The sequence below is a fragment of the Chaetodon auriga genome, chromosome 5 (assembly GCF_051107435.1).
Source record: "Chaetodon auriga isolate fChaAug3 chromosome 5, fChaAug3.hap1, whole genome shotgun sequence".
In the NCBI taxonomy this organism is placed as follows: Eukaryota; Metazoa; Chordata; class Actinopteri; order Chaetodontiformes; family Chaetodontidae; genus Chaetodon; species Chaetodon auriga.
This window is the reverse complement of record NC_135078.1, coordinates 2274799-2298121: the sequence shown is the minus strand read 5'-3', so window position 1 is coordinate 2298121 and position 23323 is coordinate 2274799. Positions and strand designations below refer to the sequence as shown.

At 41.1% G+C, this 23323-nt stretch overlaps 1 protein-coding gene across 2 annotated transcripts; it reads right to left on the bottom strand.

Moving 5' to 3' along the window:
• Positions 1-130: 130 nt before the first annotated feature.
• Positions 131-21701, bottom strand: rabl6b (RAB, member RAS oncogene family-like 6b). 2 transcript variants are annotated; one of them, XM_076730261.1, is made up of 17 exons: positions 21555-21701; positions 17996-18378; positions 17732-17866; positions 17305-17352; positions 17102-17131; positions 16675-16727; positions 16405-16493; positions 14944-15084; positions 13473-13578; positions 12791-12894; positions 11829-12214; positions 9317-9470; positions 8805-9008; positions 4969-5230; positions 4528-4714; positions 4067-4125; positions 131-3974 (listed from the first exon to the last, which is right to left on the bottom strand). In XM_076730261.1, exons 2-17 carry the CDS (start codon positions 18123-18125, stop codon positions 3783-3785), a joined length of 2280 nt encoding a protein of 759 aa, XP_076586376.1. In that variant the 5' UTR covers positions 18126-18378; positions 21555-21701; the 3' UTR covers positions 131-3782. The 2 variants fall into 2 exon arrangements, with proteins under 2 accessions (XP_076586376.1, XP_076586377.1); XM_076730262.1 differs by lacking the exon at positions 17102-17131.
• Between the last annotated feature and the right edge of the window lie 1622 nt (positions 21702-23323).

The window sequence follows — 23323 nt, the reverse complement described above, 5'->3', positions numbered from 1 at the left end:
GGACAGACTTGCATAACTGTTAGTGGAGTAGTTTTGCACCTGATGGCAAGACTTACACAAAAGTCACTGTGTTTTCCAAATTGTTTCAATGGTGAAATTCTTCAAAAAAAGAAAAAAAGGACGAGAAACGTTCTTTATGAAGAAATAGGTTTGCATTTATTGGACAAACCAAACATAGGCAAACTCACACATAGTGTAAAGATGGAACATGTCATTGGGTGAAAAATAAATGAAGGGTTTCATTCCAAAATGTCATACATCCATTTGGAAAAAATATCTGAAAAAGTATGTCTGCCCTCAATTCTCAGAAATGTTATGACTTTCGACCGTACAATTTTACAATGATTTCCCCTACTGGACCTTCCTGGTCAACAGAATTTGATAGGATTTCAGGGACATTTTTTCCACATGGTGTACACTGTATATCATTTTTGGAACAAACCTCTTCAAATATAGATTCATTAATATACTTTATACATTCTTTTCTTGTTGTACATTTGAGTCTCATGCTTTGCTTGAAACTGTGCTTTCAGCATTTATCCTCAATCACATGACAAAGACAAAAAAGAGTAGAAAGTATTCAGGATCAATGCTGCATAGTTTCAACTTTGGAATATCAAACACAATTTCTTTGTAAACCAACAGTGCAACCATGTGTGTATGGGAGATGGAAACTGTATGAAATCTGCCAGTTGTCAAAACATCTCTAAAAATACATAGAAGTTCTCTTAGATGCAAGAATGCTCCACTTATTTGAAACATTTTGGTGATGCAGTCTGTGGAAGATATTGCACGTCATCTCTGTCTATCATGAGCAGGCAATTTGAGGCATTGGAACAAAGAAATAACATGTGAAATATGTAGCAGTTCAAATCACCAAGTACATGTCCTTAGAAGCAGTGGAAGTAAACCATTGGAGGATGTATTACAGGAGAGAGGAAATGTGAACGACTGCAACAAATAAAAAGCTGCATCATGTGATTGACTGTTGAGGACAGTTTCAGCACAAAATCACACACAAAATCCTGACATTTTGAAACAAAACAAGATCAAAGAAATAAATACAATAAGGGTAAAACAATGAGAAAATCCTGCACGTTACTTACTGAGAAATATGAACAAAATTCCATAATACTCATTTATAAGGATGGTATTTTGATGTCCAAAGAGAAACAAACAAAAACAAAAGACAAACAAATGCACTGATTCACTGCAATATCGTAACAAGCTTTAAGGATGGTAAAGACTCGGTTTCACCAATATGAGGCTAGGACAACAATCTGAACTCAACTGAGCTACCAAACACTTAACAGTAAGAACACTTAAAAATGGTTTATGAGGAGAGCGGCTCATCGTTCCCTTGTAGTAACCTCCATTAAGGCAATTGCAGAAAACATGAGGAGAATTTGCATTTGTCCTACTGGCTGAAGCAGAGAAAGGTGGTCATTAAATTAATTAAATGGTTAAGTAGTGTGAACGGGGCAGGAGAGTAACATGTAGCTATTTTGACCAGTGGATTCAACCAGAAAATCACCAGTGATGACTTTACTGCCAAAGTGGCTTGAGGGGGAGACAAAAGCCAACACTGCTGGCTGTTTCACACCAAGACTACGTTCACACCAAGCCGGCCAATATCTACAATGCTGTGAAGACGTCATACACCTATATGAGACTTAGAATGCTGAAATACCAGGAAAACTGCCAACGATGGGATCTATATTTGTCTTTCAAGAGGGTCACTGTCACATTCGGCAGTCGAGAGGCATACACTGTGGCTGTGACTTGACTGAGAGACAAGGCAGACTACAGTCCACATCAGAGCCTGACGCAGTGTTACGTGTGGATCAGTAAGGTGTCAAGCACCAACTCACTGTTCTGCCCAACAGCATCAACAACAGATGTTTACACAGTGTAAAGTCTGAGAGGGAACTAGGATTAATTCATGGTCACTGGGTGGTGACAGAGATAGGCTGTCTTTTCCATTCGTAGTCAGCAGAAAGAGGGTGAGCGGCAGACATGCAGCATGTGTGCAGAGGATGATGTCACACCCACAGGTATAACTCCTTCTATGCACCTGGCTTGAAGGTGAGAGTCAAATGGTTACAGGTTTTTAGCTTCAACAGTTATTGAGAGACAGGAAAGGGGGAGAGAAGGGAAGACATGCAGCAAAGGGCCCTGGACTGCTGCTGAAGACACTTTATTAGGTGAACTACCGGGATGTCCTCTCCAAACGGTATTTTGTTTCTTTATGGGTAAACATCATGGAACAATTTACAGAGGTTGTCAAAATAAATCCAGGACATTGAGAGGCGTCTCAGATGCTGAACTGGATTTCCTCCACTACACACTGCAAAAGTGCACCCGTCATGCCCCACGCTTACTTCTGCCCTGGACACCATCGTATCGTGGTCTATTCTTGGCACATACTGTATCTCTTTACCTTCTTTATCGCCTTCCCCTGCAAACAGCAAAACTGTGCCACACAGACAACATCTGTTCAAACAGACACAGTCTCAGCTGTTTAACCCTCCGTTCTTAACGACAACCCCTGACCTGCGTGATCAGCTACACTGACATTATGATCACAGAGAGTTAGAGACTTTTCCGCTGAACTTTGCATCCACACAGCCATGTTTACATCATTATTGTTCAAAAGCTCAGTTTTCCTGGTCAACCCTGAAATGCACAGCCAGGATTTTAAGACTCATTCACTCTTCAGACTCTTCAGAAGTGTGGATGGAGGCCAAAACAAAGCAAAATCATTTTCAAGTTGAGCTGGCTGAGTGTGGACATACTCCAAGAGTGAAAAAGGAGGTCATTTACTTTGTTGGTGATGGTCAAAATTCTTAAAAGTCCATAGTGTTGGATTTAGTGGCATCTAGCAATGAGGTTGCAGATTGCAGCCAACTGAACCCCCTCCCCTACAGTGGCCGCAAAAGGCGCCACCTAGAGTCAGTGTTTGATGTCCATTCTGCACAACTGTAGAAATATGGTGGTGCAACATGGTGGACTCCATGGAAGAGGACCCGTACCCTCTGTAGATATTAAGAACTCATTCTAAGGTAGCAAAAATGCAACAACTCTTATTTTCATGTGATTATACAGTAATGAAAATATAGTCATGAATGTTACAGTCAGTAAATTGCCTAAATCTTACAAATTGGACCTTTAAATAAACTCACTCTGAAGCTGTATTCAGTGTTAATAATTAGAGACACAAGACTGAATCTGCCATTAACCATTTAAGCAAACAAGTTGGAAAGAAAGAAAAGACAGAACACTATGGAATCTCTCAGGAGTCAGTCATCACTTTTAGCATGCTCTCGATTATTACACCAACCAAACAAACATTCAGACAAAATGGTCACCCTATTTACAGAAGCTGATTTGGAGTGGATCACTTGCAGAGTGTATCAAATCAAAGAAAATATTAAGCCAACATATTCAATCATGTCAAAGTACAAAGAGCCAATCTGTGGCTACATCGATCATCAAATTTTAACGTCACTTCTCACAGCAGTACATGTAGGTCTCCTTGCCATTTCTTATAGGTAGGAATGCAAGTGGCAGCACTAGTGCAGATGGGGAAATCAATCAGAAGGAACATACAGGTACCAGAGTCCTTGGGTATTTTACCTGGGTGTCGTCAGTAGCCTTGTGTATTGCGTATGGCTTGGAGATGCTGCTTTATGCACGAACAAGTCAAGGAACCGAGAGGTTTCAGAACGACCGCATGCTTGACTGCTGTTCTGCGGCTCCAGTTCCTAATAAAACAGGAGCTTTTATAGTTCTTCATAATCACCGTCATCTCTTTTAACCGATCCTGCTCCTCCACCCAGAAAGTCCTCCAACTCGTCCACTTCTGTTTTCTTGGTCCGGGATTTTTTTTTCTTTTTCTCTTTCTCATCAACTGCTGCAGCTTCGTCTTTTTCCTTTTTCTTGTGTTTATGTTTCTTCTTGCTCTTTTCATCTTCCTGAAAACAAAGGACATAATATATTATATTGATATTTCTATTTTTTAGGCATGTTACAGCTTACAGTATGTAACAGCAAACAGTCACTTTACCTCTTTGCTTTTCTTCTTCTTCTTCTTCTTTTCTTTGGAGGAGTGCTTGCTTTCCTTCTCTGAAAGAGGAACAGATACATAGTCTTACAGTGATGTACCTTTATACCTTGTTATTACTTGAACATCCAATGATTCAAAAATATCATTAAAAAATTATAAAATATTTCAAAAATGTATTCAAATGTAATTTTGAATCTGTACAGTGCCTATATCTGTAACTATGGCCCTATAAGTTCTGGATAACCACCATTTCTTGAAGTGAGTGTCATGTTGTCTTGTACTTTGGGCCTTTCACAGACTTCTTTTGGTCTCGAGGACACAATTACCCCAGAACTGCAACTGCAGTAAACATTATAGACTGGGACCGGAATCAATCAATCATTTATGGATAACAGTGTGATTTCTAATCCAATTGTCCGATCCAAACCAAAAGACACGTGGATAGATATTTCATGGCTTGCCTTCTTGCTCCTCGCTGCTATCTTTGGCTGCAGGAGCCTCTTCTTGGATGCCGAGGCCAAACAGGTCGGTATCGTCCTTGTGTTTGAAGGAGATCACAGTGGGCTTCAGAGGTTCTGGCACCTTGGCTAACTGCATGTCATTGTCAGAGAGGTCGGACAGAAGCTCATCTCTGACTGGAAATGTATCCTGGGACCAACGGGGCAGCAAGAAAATGAATGATCACATGAGGAAATGTTTAGACTTTTCCATAGAACAACAAGAAAAATGAAGGATTTTTCAGAAGTTGTGACAGAAGAGCAACTGAGATCTCTTCAGTAGTATCCACTGACTCAGTCCAACAGTTACATTAAAAGCTCAGGCTGTCAGAAGTAAAAAGAACTGTGAACTGAATTGACCTCTCAAACTGAATCTGCTGTGGTGGCAAATCTGTCCTACTTTACCTTTGCTATTTTTGGTGTGTCTGACGCTTCAGACTCAAAGTCGGGGTCATCCATGACAAATGAGAGCATCTGCTGAGCTACAGGGGCCTCGGGGTCTGTATCGGAGTCCTCAGCTTTGGGTGTGCTTCCCTTCTTTTTGCCTTGGAGTCTGGCCGGCTGCTCTGCTGCTGGAGTCAAAGTGAGGGAGATGGGTGCTGCAGTCTGGCCTTTGGGCTCTGGAGCTTTAGATGCAACCTTTGGTTTTATGACATGGATCACAGGCCTGAAAGGGGTGATATGGAACATTTGTTTACTTGAAAATATGTTGATTTTTTTGGATATACAACATACATTGGATAATTTCTTACATGTCTTTCACTTATTCTTTAATGTCCTTTGCTTGTTAATTTCTACTACAAATTTCCTTTTCTTATCCGTATGCTGATCATTTGCTGCAGCAGTGGTAGATATTCAAGTTTCTTAACTAAAAATCTCAGAAACCACAGAAACTCGGCACCTGTCATGGCTACACTGGCCTCTACAGTGTGACTGTGTAAACCATCTTGTCACACCACAGCACTTTATGTGGCAGATGTTTAATGAAATATTGAAACCTGATTGCAATGACCTTATTGCACATATTGAACATGGAACTAACACAGCCTATACGTTATTTCCTATTAAACAACATAAATCATTCAATAAATGAAAAATCAGTTGCTTTCATTTCTTATGGCTTTATCTGCAGCTTTCCACAGTAATTTCAAATGAAAACATTTTCCCAAAGGCCAACAACAGACAAAAAATCATTTACTTCAAAGAAAAACCAAACATGCCCAGTGGTAGCAAGAAAAGCAAAAAGTCAACATATATTAAGCCTGAGTCTGAGACTCGTGCACCTTTGATCGCCATGCCAATGCACTGACAGTGCATTGTGGGACTTGCAGTACTAGTGGTGCGTGCAATATACCGGTGGGCCAGCTCTAATAATAATGATTAGATATTATCATGTGGGCCAAAGATAATTCCATTGTGGGCCAATTTTGAGTTGAGACATGAGTTGAGTTTGACATATGTGCACCAAGGTTTCCAGTAAATTACAGTAAGGAGTCTACATCATCTGCGCATTAACCAGTCACAATGGAAAGAAATGGCAAAGAGGAAATAGCACAGATGCCTTTGAGTGGAATAAGTGAGTTTGTGTTTTTGACATGAGTCAAGGCAACTATCTAAATGTGTTAAACCCATGAGAAAAACACTTCTACACAACTGAGGACAAAGTGGGATGCAGAAAATGGCAATCACCTTGATTTTGTGATTGCTGTGTTTCAAAATCAAATCAGGCTAACTTGGAGTTATGCGAGAATTGTCAGTGAAGAAGTCGCTGGTTGTTGAAATGGACTCCTCTCATGAACTCAGTATGTGTTTACCATTGATTGATACCATTTGATGTGAAGACAGGGCTGTGATTATGAAGTCATGACACCCAATTTGAAGGTACCAATGCAGATTATGATACAACCCCAATTCCAAAACATTTGGGACGCTCTGTTAAAAATAAATGACGTGATCATTTGCTAATCCCTTTTCACATATATACAATTGAAAACAGTACAAAGACAAATATATTTAAAGTTTGACCTCATCAACTTCATTGATTTTTGTAAATATCTGCTTATTCTGAATTTTGATGAAGCAACACATTTCAAACTAGTTGGGACAGGAACAACATAAGACTGGGGAAAGATGATGAATGATACGAAACATTTTCGAAAGGCTCAGTTGTTCACAAGCAAGGATGGAGCGAGGTTCACCACTTTGTGAACACATGACTGTATGAAGGATATGACTGCATGGGCTCGGAAACACTTTGCAAAACAGGTCATTTGCAATTGATGGAGTTCTGTTTTTATTTAGCATCCCAACTTTTTTAGAATCTGGGTTGGAGAGTTGATCTTGTTCTGAACTTCTTGTTGCATTATTGGGATTGTCCACAAGTTGTGCACGTGTCAGACCATGCCACTGTTTTTTCTGTGCAGCACCGTTAACAGGGTTTTTTGGCATAGGCAATGTGCATCCTCTTCAGTTTCACTGCTATTTTTTTTTTTTGCTGCCACTACTACTATTCCAAGGATTTACTATTCTCATCACCAAGGATAAAAGAATTCTGCAGTTTTATGCTATGGTGCTAGGGCTGGGCGATATGGCTGATAACTGTATCACGATATAAGTGTTTTATATTGGTCGATATCGATAATTATTGATATTTTTTATGACCTATTTAAAATAAGGACCAGGAGATAAATACATTAAATTTAAACATTTTTATTTTAAATTTAACCTTCCTCTGATTATAATCCCCTCAGCTATCAAGGCAGAAAGGAAAGGAAAGCACCTCTGCATAGAGGTCTGCTGCTTGTGCGGTGGTGCTGCAGTAGCAGATGTTGTTGGACGTTGGCGAATACGGCTGTGCTCCAAAGGGTGACGGCAGCTAAGGTGGTTAAACAAGTTTGTGGTATTAAACGGTCTTGGTGGGGACGTCAGTCTTGCATACTTTACAGACCACATCGGTCTGACTACGGTCCGACTTGCAAAATCCAAAAAACTGCCGTACTGGTGAGCTGACTTTCTCTGTTTTATCGACAATTTCTTCGCTCACTGCAGCGCTCACTTTCTATTTCTCATCTCAGTCCTCACGAAGAATCAAACAAGAGACAACGAGATGACGCAACCGAACTTGATACTGTTACATGATTGGCTGTTAGCATGTCACTCCCACTGATCAGTGATTACTCCCTACGTTGCTAGGTTACCAGAGCGAGTGCCTTTGTTAATGCAACCAACCTTGCTTCGCAGCTTCTGGTTTCTTCCGACGAAGAAAAAAAATGATCGAATGTTCTATCGAATGAATTTTTTATTGATATTGATTACGTGTCGATCGCGAGACATATCATTATCGTTTTATCGCCCAGCCCTATATGGTGCTATGTGGATTCTACATTTATATCATATATAACATATTCAACCTAAAATATGCAATTAATATGTGAAAATATTCCAACTGATTAAATAAATTCCTTTCATCTTCAATTAAAAGAAAAACAATCTTACATTTTAGATGTATGAGGGCAAAAAAGATGACTGGATTTCAAGGGGACACGTGAGGCTGTCTCTTGATGTGGGTAGAGATTAAAAAGAGTGCAACCTGTACGTCTGACTACTGACCGGAAATTTCTTACCATGTTCTTCGGGTTAGACCAGGATGAGGAAGAGAGCTCATACAGTTATGGCAAGAAGAGCAATCAACACAAGATTTGACAATAAAACAGTAATGGATATCGGTCTCTCTAGAGCTGTAAGCCAAGTAACTCTCAGGGAATAGTCTGAATTCACCTGACCGGTTATCTCAGATTTGTTCTGACATTTCAAATTCAGATTTGCAGAACCAATTTATTATCTCTTTCTGAACCATTCCAGTACATCGGCTTGTATAGAGTGTCCTATTATGGCAGGACCTGATGCAACTGCAGCAGTGTGTTGAACCCAGACCATGGCTTTGGCTGCATGTCATTTCTTTACTGCATTGTGTCAAATGTCTTAGAGTTATGTATGAAAGCACAGCAGACAAAATATGTCGCTTTGCTGTTGTCCATTTAAGATGTTGCTAGTTAATAGTAAACCCCTGGCTGGTACACTTTTATTGTGGCTCCCTACGACTGACTAAATTTCCTCTAAAATCTCTGCCAGGTTCCATCATGGACATCAACCCTCGATACTGCACCATATTTTTATATTAGAGTCAATAAACTGCTAAACTCGGACAGTTTCACACCATGTCATTCTGAGAAAGGACTTACGCTTTCAGCTCAGGCTCACTGTCCAGGTCCTGGTCATGTGTGATAGTGGGGGCTGCTGGTACTCCCTCCTCCTCGTCACTGGTCAGAGTGATATCTTTACTGAGGGGCAGGGACTTAGGTTGGGGAAGGCTGGGATCAGTGTCATCAGGATCAAGCTCATCCTGGAAACCAGACACCATGGGGTTTCCTCTGTCTTCACCATCACTGGGACGGAGACAGAACAGGAAAACTGTCTTTTTCCTTTACTCATTGAGGCACACTATTGTGGACTACTGTGCTGGAATAGCTGGGGTGGTTGAAAGCAGGACCTCAGTGACAATGAATGTACATATAGCCATTTTAAAATGCACAGAACTCTGTTAAATATAACTTGTATATAACATTAGATTAAAAATAAACTTTGAACACATTTAATTCTTAAAAGGAATATGACAAAAAAAAGCTTTGATAAAAACTAACTATGTGCCATGGGATTAACAAGATAACTGGAAAAGAATCAGCAGACACCTCACCTGTCACTGTCCACAGCAGCAGCTGGTGCAGGCTGAGGCACCTTGGTCTTGAAGGGCAGGCTGTCCTCCAGGAAGCTTTTATCCAGTCTCTCATCTGGCACAAAATCATCCACACTCTGAACCTTAGCAGGACACACTGGTGCAGGCGGGCCCTCTGAGGAAAACATAAGGGCCAATATATGTGAGTGACTATCAACCAAATGAACTTTATTCAAATCTAACATTTCCCATCAGAAAGCTCCCATCACTGCACTGCCATGTGGTACCTTGTTAATTACACAAAAACTGCAGTGAAACAGTGAAATCACATGACATTCCAACACCAGCAAGTCCTTTGATCGTTTTAAAAGCTCTGCATTTCTCAACTGCCGAGTGTTGAGTCTTGTGACAACTTGCTATGCACATGGTAAGTTTCAGTTATGGCTAAATAATCCATTAAAAAAAATCAAAAATCAAAAAACAACCGTTGTTTAACTCCCTATGCGCTCTAGAAAAGAAAGAAAGAAATAGACAATAATGTACACACATTAAAAAAAACCAACACTGCTTGGTTCATATACAGTGTCTGAAATGACAAGACGGACATTTAAGGAAGGAGCCACGTGCTCATGCAACACTTGGCACCTGGAGTGGAATGCTGCTGAAGGAGGAGTGCTTTCTGTTCTCTCACAGACTCACTTTGCCACTGAAGACTTCATTACTGACCATTTACATGTGAGGGATTCTTGTCCCCTTTCCTCACAGTGAATGTCGCAATACATTTATTGACATTTTGCTCATCAATAATTTCATTCATTTTTTTTAACCCTTCCGTACAGCACTGCCAGGGGGAAACTATACAGACTAAACATACTAATTTCTTAACAACGTAAAACTGGCTCATGCTCAGTGTTTCATAGAACCAGACTGATTGTATTTTCTTTGAACATAGGAAATGAGTGAGATTGAGGGAGATAAGAACAGTGATGTTGTGAGCACAAGATGTGCTGCTACTCTGTGTATTTAACTTTGTGTTGCTGCAGTCTGTACATAAATCTGACATCTTTCTGTTCAGTTCAGGCTTGCACTGTGTTGGAAGTGTTACTAAAAACCAACACTGTACTCAACCGAGGACAAAAAAGAGAGCTGGGATGCATGCAACCAAAGTTCAAGTTCAACAAGTACAAAAGGGGTAGGCACACCCACTCGATCTGACGTAGCAAGGCTGCTATCATGACCAGTGTGTAAAGGGGATCTATTGGCAGAATATGGCAGAAAAGGAATAATGATATGTATGTTTTCATTAGTGTACAATAACCTCAAAATCAGAATCGTTGTGAATCTTTATATCTATAGGAGGAGCGGGTCCTCTTCACAGAGTCCGCCATGTTACACTGCCATGTTTCTACAGTAGCCCAGAACAGACAAACCAAACGCTGTCTCTAGGAAGCGCCTTTCACATTTTTTGTGAATTCTCTGGCCACCACAGGTTCTCCTACATGCTGGGAAAGGGAGGGCTGAGGCCAGGGATATTCAGCTGGTTGCAATCAGCAACCTCACCGCTAGATGCCAATAAATCCTACATCCAGGGCCTTTAACGTAAAAATGACTTATCTATTCAAGAGTAAGATAGACATGTAGCTTTGCTATCAAATCTTATATAACAAGGTGCATGTCTGAAAGACGCTAAAGAGCAAGATTTAAATGCAAACATTAGTGAGTGACTCACAGTCTGAAATCATTTAAGTGGGAGTGTTGCCTTTGTCTTGACTCAAGACAATGCCATATACTGTATCAAAGGCCATATACTTTGCACTCAGTAAAAACAAATATTTCTGAAGCCATTACCTTTATATTCAATATAATACCCTCTTAAGAGCCCACTTAAGTGTGAATATACAACAGATAAGAACTAGGTTAGGGCCTCTGTATGGTTCTTGTGCCGGTCTTAACACTTGCATACATGCATGCACCAACAAACCACTGCAAATGCATATGTACATGCTGGCACATGCTGTATGCATGTGGCCCCTTGCTGATATTTGGCTCCTGGTCTGTGTGACCAACAGCTGTAATCAGCTGGTGGTTACACAGAACAATATTTTTTTTGTCCATTGAATGACTCTTGATATTGCTAGATCTGATTCGCATTGGTGACAATGTGGTAGCCCACTGTGGCAAATATCTAAAACACACATCAAGATGTATGCCTTTGTTCCATCTCTGCTCAGGACATGCTGAAATGATTATGTGTAGCCTACATTTCAAAACAATGACACAGCAATGAACAAGATGTAAATGTATACCTCACCAAATAATCAGCAGTGTACAAATGATCTGCAGCCATATGCATCAATCTTCCATGTACCGTTCAGAAGCATCAGAATGCAATGGCAACTCCGACATGGACTAGAGGTACTAGAGGACTTAACCATCATCACAGGTTGCACACAGTGTGCACACAACTGCAGAGGAGATGGCATGTGGACTGGTGCAGAGCCTTTTACTGCTGGAGTAATCTGTAGAATCTTACCTGGTGCAGAGGCACTAGCCTCAGCAGCAGGAGATGAACCGAACCAGCGGGAGATGAAGCTGCGTTTCTGGGGGGCTGAGGCCCCAGACGCAGCTGAGGACTGAAGGTGCTCGGGCGACTGAGCCGATGGCTTTGCCTCAACAGTAGGTGAAGTTACCATGTTAACCACTGTTGAGGGAGGTGGAGGGGAAGACGCTGACACAGACGGTGACTGTGGGAGCACCTGGGTGGGAATGGGGGGCTGAGGAGTGCTGGGGCTGGAGCTGCCTGTGGAGGCCCCACTGGGAGGCACGATGGGGGACTGGGAGCCTGAAGAGGGACTCTGGCCGTTGGCTGGACCAGGAGAGCCATAGCCCTTACTGCGAGACTCCAAGTTCTCCAGGAAACTGCAGAAATCACAACAGGGATGGTTAATAAACAGATTGACCTGAATAATATCTGAGGCTGGGAGCACAGTGTGGGGATGGTAGAGTGTAAACGCTGCTCTTGATTCAGTCAAAGTCATGAATACTTCAATTGTGCTGATGTCACCCTGTGCTATAATCACTCAAAACACAGAAGTCATTACTATTACAAGTAATTTGAAGTAATTTGTAATGAACTGTGATGAAGACAAACGTGGATTCGTACTTCTTAAAATGTAAATATCCACAACCACCTTTACATGTTTGAATTGTTGTGTCTTCTGACACCATATGGCCGAAAGCTGAGAATCAAGAACAAGAACTTCCTGTCTTGTATTGATGAATTCTCAAGAAAACGAAAATAGAAACTATTTTTATTCTTACATTAAGAATAAAAGCATAGCTGAAGGAAATGTACCCAAACGGCACATTTTATAGAACGGTGTAAAATTCAACAGCTGGATAGAAACACTGCTACAGTCTACAGTAGACTTTTGCTCATGTCCCTCTGGAGCTCTGCACAACAGAACAGTGGCAGAAAGAAAAAGCAGACAGTACATCTCATAGTTTTGATCTTCAGTCTCCTGCTGGACACAGAGTTCCTCCAGGGTGGCATCCATGTCAAGCTGGTTGGTCTCCAGCTGCCTCAGGAGTGTCTCTCTCTGCACACACACACACACACACACACACACAAATCTTTAAAATCCTCAGGACAGGATGGAACAACTGAAGGGGTGCAAACTGGTGATGGCCCAAACAGGTGACATGTTTTTGCGTGGAGACAAAGAAAATGATCAATGGGTATCATCCAGGCTCCGTGCTACATCCGTCTATATGAGCTCTGTTCAAGTGATACGTAAAAGCCTGCTAGTGATATTCAGACCCACTGTACGAGGCAATGCCAATGATAAGAAAAACTCAGAATTTCAAAGATCTATTTATCAATCCTCCTTGTTCTCTTCCTCCTTCTGCTGATGTCATTCACTGCCTGCAGTTACTGCTTTATTGGCACCTAAATTTTGAGATACTGTTGGAGTCAAACTAAAGTAAACCGTTCAGCTACACACAGACAGCCTTCCTTTAGCTTGTTCATAACAATTAGCTATTTGACTGGCCTGCGCACTAAGGTTGTGTAAAACATACTGAAGCAATACAATGGAAGCAAAGACGAGAATACTGATTTCCCAGAACTAAATAAAAATGAATAATAGTGAAGTCACATGAGGGTTAAAAAAATAACCTGGAGCTGCAGGAAGGGGATGTTGAAAAACCTGTGCAGATATTTCAAGCCAAAACCATTCTTCATTGAGGACTCAGCATAGTGGATGTAAGATGATCCCATTGGTCTGTAAAACACAAGTATTGCTAGTTATCGATCATGACTTATGCAGTACATTTGTATGTTGTAAAAATGTCTTTGTAATCCTCATTATTATTCCAAGGTTAAGATTGTAAACATGTTAAAGCTGGTTTCATTATGAACATCTGACAACATCTGACATATTATCGCTATCAGTGTTTTGCAAACAATAATCATTTCACACATCCAGCAGATACAGGAATAGAGTTTGCTTACTGGCTGAATATATTAGCTTTAAGTGATTGGCCGAGTCCATTGCCGGTTGTTTTTTTTTGGGCGACTTTCTATTTTATTTTGCTAATGTAATGCTGTGCCTCCAAAGAATGAATGGTGAGCGCTGCAATGCAGCGACAGACTCTGTTCTGTAAGTAGCTCAAAGTAGCACAAAGAGGCCAGCAATGTTTAGAGAGGCAGCAGGGATAAACAGTGTGTAGAGGCAGAATATTTTCACACCGTACACACACACACGCAAATGCAGTGGCAATCACCAGTTGTAGGGCTGACGTGGGCAGTTGGAAAATTTTAATTTTGCCCAACCCCACAGAGCAACCTTATCATTCATCTGGAGACACGTTTGTGTCCACCTGAAAAATGACGATAAATTAAGCTGTTCTGGTCTCCACCAACTCCTGGGGGAAAGCTGTTAAATGCTCCACTGTGTTCACCAGGTGGTATCTAACTGTGTCTCTGCTGTTTGTTGCTGACCAGGTACAGTATACCACAAAGAGTTAGTGGATACGCCTACCAATTATTGAGTTCAGGTGTTTCAGGAACACCCATTAAAATCCAGCACATAGATCTGAAATCACCATCGACAAACTTTTAGAATTAGTCATAAAGAGCTCAGTGACTTTAAAATGTGGCACTGTCATGACATGCAACATTTGCCTACTTGATCTGCCCTGGTCAACTGCAAGTGTTATTATTGAGATGTGGAACCGCCTAGGAGCAACAACAACTCAACAACAAAGTGGAAGACTACATAAACTCGCAGAGTGGGGCCAAATTGTCTACTGTCTGTTGCATCATTCGCTACAGACTTCCAAACTGCCTCTGGAAGGAACTGCCTCTGGAGGGAACCTCAGCCCAAGAACTATGCACTGGGAGTTTCATGAAATGGGTTTTCACGGCCGAGCAGCTTGCTTTGCTATCTAAAGCTTGCTGGAGTAATGTAAAACACGCCTCAACTGGATGAAGAGCAATGAATCATGCTTGGTAGTCTCATGGACAAATCTGGATTTGGCAGAGGCAAGGAGCAGACTGCAGACTGCAAAGTTTGGTGGAGGGGACTTAATGGCCCAGGCTCCTTTTTTTTTTTGTTTTTACCATTAAGCTAAATGCTAATCTCTACCTGTTAAGTCCAGCAATCAGGTCTCTTATATCATCAGGGAGGATGACACGATGCTCGCCCATGTCCCTGTGGTTTCCCAACACACACACTGGCACATGGGTGGGTACTTTGGGCAGTTCCCTCAGGATGTAGTTGAATGTCCTGCAATTGACCACAACAACACACTGATCAGTGGGTGAGTGAAGAGAACTTACCCACAGCAGTTTTCCAAAGACATTAATAAGTACAAATATTCATATGAAAAATATACAAAAATATGCTGCTGCAAGCTGCTCCAGAAAGGTATATTAGAAAAGGTACACTAAAAGTCTATTTGAGCATACTCATTTAAAAGAAAATCCAGTTCAGATGCAAGAAATCTTGAAGTAAAATAACTTAACAAATCATATCAGACAGTATGGTATATTCCCATCAATGGCTATAATTAGGGATCCTGTCTATACAAATGTTTACTTAATTCGGACTAAGATATACTAATAAGGCATCAAATCTAAAAATCATACTTTTAATCATACCGATGGCTTTTTTTACAATATTTCCAGGATACGGCCGGTACTACATTTTTCTCACAATCAATAAAACCACCCAAAAAACCATAATTAACAACATGGTAGTCTATCAATACTGTCTTTCCTTCCATTTGAGCCTCTAATTCATTCCTGCTGAAGACATAAATATTTAATAACAGCTCACTGGTGTATCCTTACATTTTTATAGAAGACTGTATCATTTCCTAAACAGCAGGCCATTACAGTTTTCGGTACACGTCACTCAAACAGGAAGGAAAGCACCATTTTCAACTATGGGGCTGAGTCAAACAAAACTACAGAGTTTATGGTGGTTCATAGTAATGAAAGAACATGTGGAACAGTGTGGCTTCTGGGTGTGTTTTTAATAGCTGTGCTATAGAGCTCCAGTGTTGCCAGACAGAGGAACAAAAGTACAGCATATCAGGTTTTGGATACGCACAATACTTGTGGGATATATTTATTGTTGGTTTGGGTGTTTTTATTGGACTTGCTGATAATAAGAAAAATGAAGGACCAGACTTGTCCTTCAAGTGTCAAAGTAGCGTATATTTACTCCATGCAGTGAACTATAAAAAATGTTTTTTATGCGATTGGCATGAATGTATTCTGAAAGTGATACGAATACTGTAACAGGACAGAACACCTGCATGGCACATCAACAACAAACATTTAAATACCTATTGGTGGGAAGACATGCTGGTGTTAAAAAAAAAATCTATTTATTCCCTCACACATGAGGCCCAAAATAGCAATGTTGAAAAGTCTTCGAAGGTTTTTGCCTTTCAAGTTGAACAAAGTCCAGGAGTGGAAACTCTCAGCTTCACAGCCACATGCAGGTGGACTGAAACCTCATCCGTCCATGCATATTGTAACATTAGAGTTCACTGACGAGACAGTGTTAGGACAACAACTGAAGACAGACAACTCTTACCACTGCTTGGTAATGTCAAACATCATGATGACTCCATTACAGTTCTTGTATACATCCAGGAACTCTGCATCCAGGGCCACCTCATCTGACTACAACACACACGTTCATATTAAACACATGTATTAATCACACAGCATAGAACATAAACATAATACTTATATTTTGACAACTTCTATTCTTAATCATTTATACCGTATGAGACAAGCCAATACAGACACTGACACACACAGTATTAAAGGAGTCTTTTTCCAGAGCACATATGATACTCACGTCTTGTGGCTCATTCTCCAGTTTCAAATTGTCTCCACGCCTTTTGCCTTTGCCTGAACGAACAAGAAATGAGAAGTGCTAAGTTTAGACAAACTGGCAAGAAGAAAAACATCATGCTTTACGTTAGTTTATGAGTATAGCAAGCAGAGCAGCACAGCCACTTTTCTTTTGGAAAAGCATCTTGCAGCCTAATCTTAACACACATCATTCTTTAAGTACACTGTTGGCATTACGTCAAGGCTCACACAGTGCAGACGCTCAGGCTCTAGCTGTCTACAGCAGAAAACTTAGCCAAACTCTGAAATGTAGCCACGCAGGGAATAGCCAAACCTTGAGACTATCGGTGTCAGGTTGTGAGTGGAACAAGGCATGGCAAACCCACGGCACACAGGCGAGTTACATTTCTACACACTATTGTGGTGCTCACCTACACCTTCAGGAAGAGGATATTTTTGGCCTGAGATGAGTGCAAGAGGTGTAAAAAAGACAACATCAACAATGAGGACAGAAAAGAAAACAAGCAACCATGCGTCTATTTGGTGTCATGACACACTGCAGCAGGCTGACTGCAGTAGACAGAAAAAGGTATCACTTCCTGGTTCTTTAACTGGCATGTGTGTCAATACGCACCTTTGTCGACCACGTCCCACACCTCTACCTTGACCACATCATCAGTAGCTGAGACAAACAGACAGAGGCGTTTTCATTATTCATGTTCTTGGGCCAAAGAGAAAAAGAATGCATATGTGCAGGCTACTATGTGACTAATATGGACCCAGTAACTAAAAATACTAAGAGAAGTATTGGTGGAAAGGCTTTGCTTTGTACGGACCAACTAACACAAATACAGGACACCTACTCCAAAAACTGGTTAGCTGAAGCTTAATCTAAATGCACAGTCTCTCTTTTTACCTTGATATGGAGCCACTGAAACAAATCACCCAGGCACAAACAGCAGATGTCAAATATTCACCAAAATAGAAACATAATCAAAGCAGTAATGATGACATAAAATAAGCGGTAATGCTCAGAGATGACATGAGTAGTACTGGCTTACTTTTGTAATTCCAATGGATACTTGTGGCTTGGATCTCCTGAGTGGGAAGGTACTCCTCCACAAACTTCTTGCCCTGCAGTCGATGCCATAAAGTGCTCTTTCCAGTGTTTCTATCTCCCCGGATGACTATTTTCACTTCAGAGGGAAAGAAATTGTATATTAATTAGGAAATAGTTCCTACTTCACTAACAGGCAGCATTTTATAGATGATACAGACATATCAGACTGCAGAAACCAGTTCACCTGATTGGCTAAATGACTTACTATTATACTGGACCCCTTTGGCAAAGCGTCTCTGCAAACTTTGGTTCATCGACTGCAGGCCAGCCGGGATGTTCTTGTCCCTGAGCTGACCTGGCTCAGATCCCACCAGCTTCTTAAGTGCTGAAAACATCTTGACGAGACTTCACAAGCTTGAATAGCAGCACGCTTTATTACTGAGGAACTTCCCCACAATTCGTCACACACAACTGAAGGAAAAATGTAAGAGTGTATCCTGATGGCTGAGGAAGTTATGGGTCCATGCTTAGAAGCAAGGATGATGCCAAATCACTAAAACCGGACTCTTTAGCAGGGGTGCTCTTGAATCTGACTTGATGTTCTTGCTTGCCAGTTAGAAGCAACTAACACCTGGTTTTGAGCATCATCTGTGGGAAAAACAGAAGAATACAGAAGTTATGGTTGGGAATCAACTACCCTTCCCTTTCAAGGTGTAGGCATGATAAGAAAGGCAGGTCTGTCAAACACTTAAGTGCATGCAATATCATGTCTTCATGACAAGAAATGACAGGAATGCACAGCCAGATCTGATTCTATGAAGGAAATACATCAATACATAAAGTATATCAGTTCATAAATATCAACAAAAACAGATAACTGTTTCACTTAGACAGTAATAATACCATGAATACTCGTTTTGATGTAGCCTCAGGTTGTGCCTCTCATGTTTTGTCATTACATCTTCCTATCTTCCCTCCTTCCACAAAAAGATGGAAGCCAGAAATGAAATGTGTGTTGAATTTACACTTCAAAATCAGATTTGCGTTCAAGCCCTGAAGGGGAGGAATTGTATTGGGCTTGTGCCAGTTTATATTATCATTACTATCGTTAAGTTTTTTTTTTTTTTTTTCTGAAACATGACGTTTGGGCCCATAACTGGAAACGATGTGCCTGTGTGTAGAACTTGTGGGATTTTTGACTGATGACTGTGATGCACATTTCTATTCCAAACGAGCAGATTGGTTGGAAAACATGGCCACCACCAACCAAAAACTTCATAACAGGGTAAATGGCCACAACTTCTTAATGATTTGCCCCGTCATCATAAGTCTTGGTACGTCTCGTCAGGTCATAATCAGGAATAGCCCTACTGAAGCATTCTGAGCCAGACCTATGGGGGGCATCATTAATGCCAAAAACACATATTTCAAAACCCACTGAACAGAATTTCACCATGTCAGGTGAGCTCTGTGGGCAAGTATGAACCAAGTGATCGATGTCTGTGAAGATTCTCTTTCATCCAGGTCATGGTACTTCTAAGAGCTTCCAAAAGCAGCTGGACTTGCTTGTGATTCTACAAGACATTTTGCCTCTTATCCAAAGGGCTTCTTCAGTTCTAACTGACTGGTTAATAGTCTCAGGCATTTGTCCTCTATGTCCAGCTCTCATGCAAAGCTGTTAGGGTCACATGAATCATGGTGTTGATGGCTCAATGGCTGTTAATGGGTGGGTCGTTGACCCATCTTACCATCATGTGACTCAACAGGGTCACCTGAGTCCTGGTGTGAATGGATGTTAAGATGCCTCAGGAGAGATCTCAGGACTGCATTCAGTGATGGCCTTTCCAGTTTGACATGGAAACTGTCTCACTGGTCTCCCCTGGCCAATATATGTACATTATTGTCCTCAAAGGACTGTCCCTTGTCCTTGAGATGGAGGTGGACTGCTAAGTCTTGACCTGTGTTGGTTCTCCTGTGTTGTGCTATGCGCTTGTGAAGCGGTTGTTTTGTCTCCCCAGTCCGCTGCACTGCACAGCATGTGTCTGGGTATTTTGTCCTTAAGGTGGACAAGTTTCTGCCTGAAGGTGTTGGTGGGCTTGAAGTGAACGGGGATTTGGTGCTTGTTGAAAATCCTTCTGAGTTTTTCAGATACTGCTGCAATATAAGGGATGACAATGTTGTTCAGTTTATGGTTCTTTTCTTCTCTCTCTGTTATGTGTCTTTTTGCTGTCTTGATGAAGGCCCAGTCTGGGTAGCCACATGTTCTGAGTGCTTCCCTGATGTTTTTCTGCTCCTTATCCTTGCCTTCTGTCCTTGTGGGCATGTTCTGAGCTCAGTGTTGAAGGGTTCTGATAACCCCCAGCTTGTGCTCGAGAGGGTGGTGAGAATCAAAGAGCAAATACTGATGTGTGTGTGTGGGGGTTTTCTGTATACTTCAATACTGAGACTCCTGTCATCTTCAATGTGCACTGCACAATCCAAAAAGGCCAGGCCGTCTCCTTTGACAACCTCCCAAATGACTGATACAAATGGACGTGGCCTGTCACATACTTACTCATAACTCAAGATGTCTGATTAAACTTGGTGGACACATCCCAGACTCTCTCCTGACCATACACACCGTTTCTCTTTGTTTTGTTCAAATTCAATGAAGGAAGGACAAATGGACAAATCTGCTTGGAGCTTTCATTTTGACCAACTGCTTTTCTTGTTGGGTGCAAAGGGGCTGGAACCCTGAATATATCAGTTATCTCTGTCTCTACTGATGTTTCATTTCAAATCACTGTTCAACAGTTAATCCACAGAAAATTAAGTAACAAGTTTGATAACTGATCAACTGTGCAAGGAATGAAGATGAAATTGTTTTGTCTGTCTTAATTTTCTTTGAGAATAAATCAGGAAAACAATCAGCAGGTGAACAAGAGAACAAACAAGGACATATCTGGTCATTTCCGGCTACCTTGGTAGGAAGTGGTCACAACCTGGGAAACAGCGGGTATTTTTTCATTCAGATATTCTCTGGAAATGGCATTAAAACAGCACTAAGGGCTATTAATGTTAGATGACAGAAAAAATCAGATGATTATTTTAAGCTGTGTAAGCAGACTTTAATGTAATGCCAATACATAAGGGCACAAACTGGCGCTATAGACTTTGCAGTGGGTAAATTGAAAAGGTATTAGTGACTGGCTCAATGATTTATAGGTGAAACATTAGATCCATGTTGGTGATACGTGAAAGATGGTCTTACAGCAGTCTATCAGAGCATATGTCCATGTCCCAGTAAAATCCTAATGGGAGCTGTCAGTGCCCCTGGAGGTGTTAACATTAACTATTTATTATCAGGATCAGCGTCGGGATTTGGCTCCGGTTAACATGATCAGTACAGTATGTGTTTCTCTGTTCGTCTTGAGCAGAAACTCGATCAAATTCAAAGACGAACTGTCCGGAACTGTAATACAACACAGCGAATGAAGTCTTTCCAGGGTGAATTTTCCCTTTAACGAAATGCAGCTAGCTTTAGCTGCCAAGGCTATTAGCTGGGTTCAGAGTGCTGCACCGATTTTTTTAAGCAGTGTTTAAATGTGTGAAAGAAAAGTAGTCTGAGTGTACGTCAAGGTCAACAGAGGCTTCAAACAGTGATGAGGCAGCTCGGTCTGTTTCCTGTCCTCGCTAAAAAGGTAACGTTATCTTCTGGCTCTGTTTTAGCTAACGTTTGCTGCCCAGCCGATATTAGCCTAGCTTTCCCCCTGTACGCTTATTGACAAGAAACGGCAGTGAGACTGGGTATTTTCTTCCAGCTGATATCAGCGACAAATACTCACGGTCATTTAATAAGATGTGAAATTGCGGCCCCGACATCTTTTTCTCAAAACATCTGTCAGACCTCCATCCCGACGGCGATATAGCAGCGACATTCCTTTGCAAAAACGGCAGCTGCACGGACCCAGCGTGAAGGGTGACTCAAAAATGAACAACATCCGTTATCACTTTCAAAATAAGGTTCATGATTAAGAAATGACAAAATTGCTAAAATTCAACTTTAACACTATTGCCCATTTCCAGTTTGTATAAAGGAAAGTTGATCAAGTATGTCCTTATGGAATATTATTTCTGTCTCATAGGTATACTTGACCTCAATGTGTTTTACTGCAGGTTTGATAAGTCAACACTCACATGCCTCACCTACTCTGAACTCGAGTCCCCTCCCACCTCAAACACTCCATAGTCATCCTGGTCCTCAAGAAACCCTCTATCACAGGATTAAATGACTACAGGCCTGTTGCCCTGCTGATCTGTGGTCATGAAATCCTTTGAGTGACTGGTGTTGACTCACATAACTAGCCCCCTGCCAAACCCCCTGCAGTTTTACTATTGGGCACACAGGTCAGAGGATCATGCTATCAACATGGGAATGCATTGCATCCTGCAACACCTCAAATCCCTAGTGACATATGCAAGGGTCCTGTGGACTTCGGCTCGCCATTCAGCACAGTCATTTCAGAAATCTTCCACTCTAAACTCACCCAGCTCCCTGTGCCAGCCTCCAACTGTCAGTGGATGAAAAACTTCCTGCATGACAGGAAGCAGCAGATGAGGCTCAGTGGCATGTCCAGACTTTTTTGACTGGCGTGGCCTGAATGGGCACTGACTAATGCAGGGATTGCATGAACTAATGTGTTGGTTCACACACACACACACACACACACACACACACACACACACACACACACACACACACAGGTTGGAATAGCATTGAGTTACCATTTCTCATATCTGCTTTATGTATGGTACTGTTTATGTATGTTACTGTTTCTTACATTCCGGTGTTTACATTTTTATTCTTATTCTTTACATTACATTGCATTCATTTAGCTGATGCTATTGTCCTACCTCCAAGTGTAGGCTACACACAAAAGAAAACAATCAGAGGTCCCATCTCTCACTAGGCAGACAGCTAATCATACTTTAGGATAATGGGGTGGCGGTGGCCAATGAGATTTCAGGAGTGGCCAGTGCCAATCCAGGCCCCCCATCTGAGCAGGGCCCAGATGAGACTGGGGAAAATCACATCCAGCATCTGTAAAATCATCATTGGTGCCCTCCAGGGATGTAAGCTCTTCTCTCTGCTCTTCTCTATTTACACCAATGACTGCATCTCAGGAGACCCATATTATCGTATTATGTAATATATAAAGTATATCTATATACTGTGTATTATATTATATTATATTATATTATATTATATTATATTATATTATATTATATTATATTATATTATATATTTTCCCATGCTTGTGTATATAAGTCCTGTCAATTCTTTACCTTTACTTGTTCAGCTTTGTTGTCCCTGTTCTTGTTCTGTCTGTTCCTGTGTAAGTACACTGAGAGCAATGTAAAAAAGTCAAATTCCTTGTATGCATACACGTACTTGGCTAAGAAAGCTGATTCTCATTCTGATTACTTGTTAGATCCACAATTGTCGAACTGAATATATATTGATATATTAAGAAAGGGTCAGTTCACCCAAGCTACAAAATCGCATCTTTTCTCTCAAATATCTTTAGAATTTACAATGTGAACACAAAATCCC

What these genes read in the sequence shown, in the direction of transcription:
- rabl6b (XM_076730261.1), bottom strand. Translation starts at nt 18,125, where the DNA reads ATGTTTTCAGCACTTAAGAAGCTGGTGGGATCTGAGCCAGGTCAGCTC. An exon ending in TATCCATTGGAATTACAAAA is followed by an intron (nt 17,353 to 17,731) that starts GTAAGCCAGTAC and finishes TGTTTGTCTCAG; the next exon opens with CTACTGATGATGTGGTCAAG. An exon ending in CTGATTGCTGGACTTAACAG is followed by an intron (nt 13,579 to 14,943) that starts GTAGAGATTAGC and finishes TGTGTTTTACAG; the next exon opens with ACCAATGGGATCATCTTACA.